The 2,390-nt window shown below is 45.9% G+C and overlaps 1 protein-coding gene across 1 annotated transcript; it reads right to left on the reverse strand.

The window, feature by feature from the left end:
- Positions 1 to 1,344: 1,344 nt before the first annotated feature.
- Positions 1,345 to 1,822, reverse strand: LOC311124543 (homeobox protein MOX-1-like; the record flags this gene model as incomplete). The annotated part of the gene is made up of 1 exon (XM_084198664.1): positions 1,345 to 1,822. A coding segment is annotated over one exon (478 nt), but the record flags the coding sequence as incomplete, so codon positions are not given.
- Positions 1,823 to 2,390: the final 568 nt, after the last annotated feature.

A 2,390-nucleotide genomic window follows, 5' to 3' on the forward strand; every position in this document is an offset into this window, starting at 1 on the left:
AAGTTTGGTTTCCATAGCATGGCTGAAAGCTGAAGGGAATGCCTATAGCATATGTGCTGAAAAAGTGAGGTTCACTTTTGCTCTCTTTCAGCTAGCATGAATGTGGGAGTATATTTCAATAACACATCTACAGCTAGAAAATAAATATAAACAGTTCCCAGGGCCATTAACTAAAAGGTCATTAAAAAGTGTGTGACTTTTAGGAATTAGCACTTAATGGATATCAGTTACTGTACTAGAAATTTGGTTCAATTTCCTGTCACGAATGAAAGAAGATAAGAAGAATAGATTAGTGAACAATTAAAACTATTTTTTAAATTAGAAGACTGAACTCTTAACTGAAAATTTGAATATGGCCCTGAACTGAATCATAAATTCATATTTTCTCAGTGAACCCTTTCACTTGCATTTGTGCTGCATCAGAAATAGTACTTTGGCGACCGGTATAATATCACCATGATATTTAAACATAGGTCCTTAAGTGTCGTACCCTACTAGACAAACTTAAGAAATATCCGTTGTTCTGTTTGTGTAACATCATTGTTTACGGTGAGAAGTTTAAATCAATAATCAATGAGGAATTGCGAGTAATATACAGTTGACTGTTGGTGTTGATGTTGAAGTAGTTCATGGAGCTTCTAATGCTTGTAATAGTACGGCTTATAAAGACATCTAATTATATATTTGCTATTATGGACTGACCATGACCCTTATACTATATATCATAAGAATATGAGATACGCCAAGCTTATTTTGCTGACAAACATCTCATTTGATTTATACCCGCAGTATCCTGACAGCCGTCATGTCTCAATGAAACAAAGGATACACCGATGCAAAAAAGCATTACAGTAGATGTTGCATTAGTCATTTCAACATTTTAAGAGCCCTCAAACAATGAGAGGATGTAACTGGTCCACTCAGAGTGTGTCTTGAGCACCAAGTGTCGTCACCTTTTACATACCTATCTGTTGAGGCTCTAGGTTGACTGTCTTTTGGTGAGGAAACAGATACAGAGATTCTGTCCCATTGCCAGCAATGACATGGGGCATTAGTGAATGTGATACTGTATCATGGTCCACTGATAGAGTAGTCTGGTGAGAGTTTCCCTGCAGAATAGCACATCTATCTTGTATATTCATGAGGAAAAGGGGTTTGTCGAAATGAATGTCAACTCTGGGAATCATGTTTTAATTTCTGTCTCTGCATGGCATTTGACCTGTATTAGCACGCAATGTAGGCTTACTGAAGTGGTCACCCATGTCTTTTCCCACATCTTTTCAGTCATGGTATTTACCAGCAGCACACCCCAACTGATCCCCTCATGGCGTATCATTGACTCACCTATTATGTCCCTCTTCCTCTTGGAGCTCTTCTTCTCTGTGTCGGCCGATGCCATGCTCTGTGGCGAGTACTCCCCCTTCAGACACCTGGGCACTGCCCCTGGCACCTCCCCACCTGTGCTGTCCATCTCTCCCCCTACGCCACCCACCACCCCTCCACCAACCACCGCCACGGGCACTACCCGACAGGCCTCCTGCCCCCGGCCCCGTGTCTCACAGGGGGGGAACTGCCAGTCGGCCCTCTGGAAGCCCGCATGGGGCTCTTGGTAAAGTCTGTCGTCGCGGGGGTAGGCGGTGTAGGGCGCAGGCACCAGGCAGGAGGTGGAGAAGTCTGTATAGGCAAGGTACTCAGGCTTCTGGTGCAGGGAGAAGGGGGCCTGCGACTGGAGCCCTGCTCCGGGATGAGGGTTCCTCACGCACCCCCAGATGGGGTTGCCGGGGTGGGTGCTCCGCATGCAGCTGCTGGTTGTCTGATCCATGGCGATAAACACAATAAACACTCCCTCACACACACACTTAGTCAGCCTCACACACTTCTGGAGTGAAGTCCTTGCTGAGAGCTGAAAGTCCCTGCAGAGAGTTCTCTGGTTCTGTCAATATGGGGTAATATCCACTTCAGCTTTTTGGTTTTAGAAGCACATCATCTCCCCAGCACATCCAACACTGGAAGAAGTTACTCACTCTCTCTGTCTGTCTGTCTTTCTGTCACTGACTGTGGCTTGTTGACTCTCCTCAGTCCAATGTGTAAGGATGGACACCTTCCTCTGGTTAGTTGGTCTCTCTCGCTCCGTCTTGCATGTGTGACGTCGTAGAGAGCAGCTCCTCACACACACTCACACACACACTTTCACACCCACCGACCGGCGAGTGGACAAGTGATCTGACTGGCTGTGCTGCTAGAGAAGTGTTAGGCTAACCCCTGCGTCCACACACACACACACACACACACCAACACACACGCTCCTGACTGGGCTGGCTGTTTTCACAGTTCTAAGATATTCCTGACAAGTGGTCCCTCCTCCCTTTTAAATGCATAGGTGGGAAAGA

The sequence above is a fragment of the Coregonus lavaretus genome, assembly GCF_964263955.1.
Source record: "Coregonus lavaretus genome assembly, contig: HAP1_SCAFFOLD_4735, whole genome shotgun sequence".
NCBI lineage: Eukaryota > Metazoa > Chordata > Actinopteri > Salmoniformes > Salmonidae > Coregonus > Coregonus lavaretus.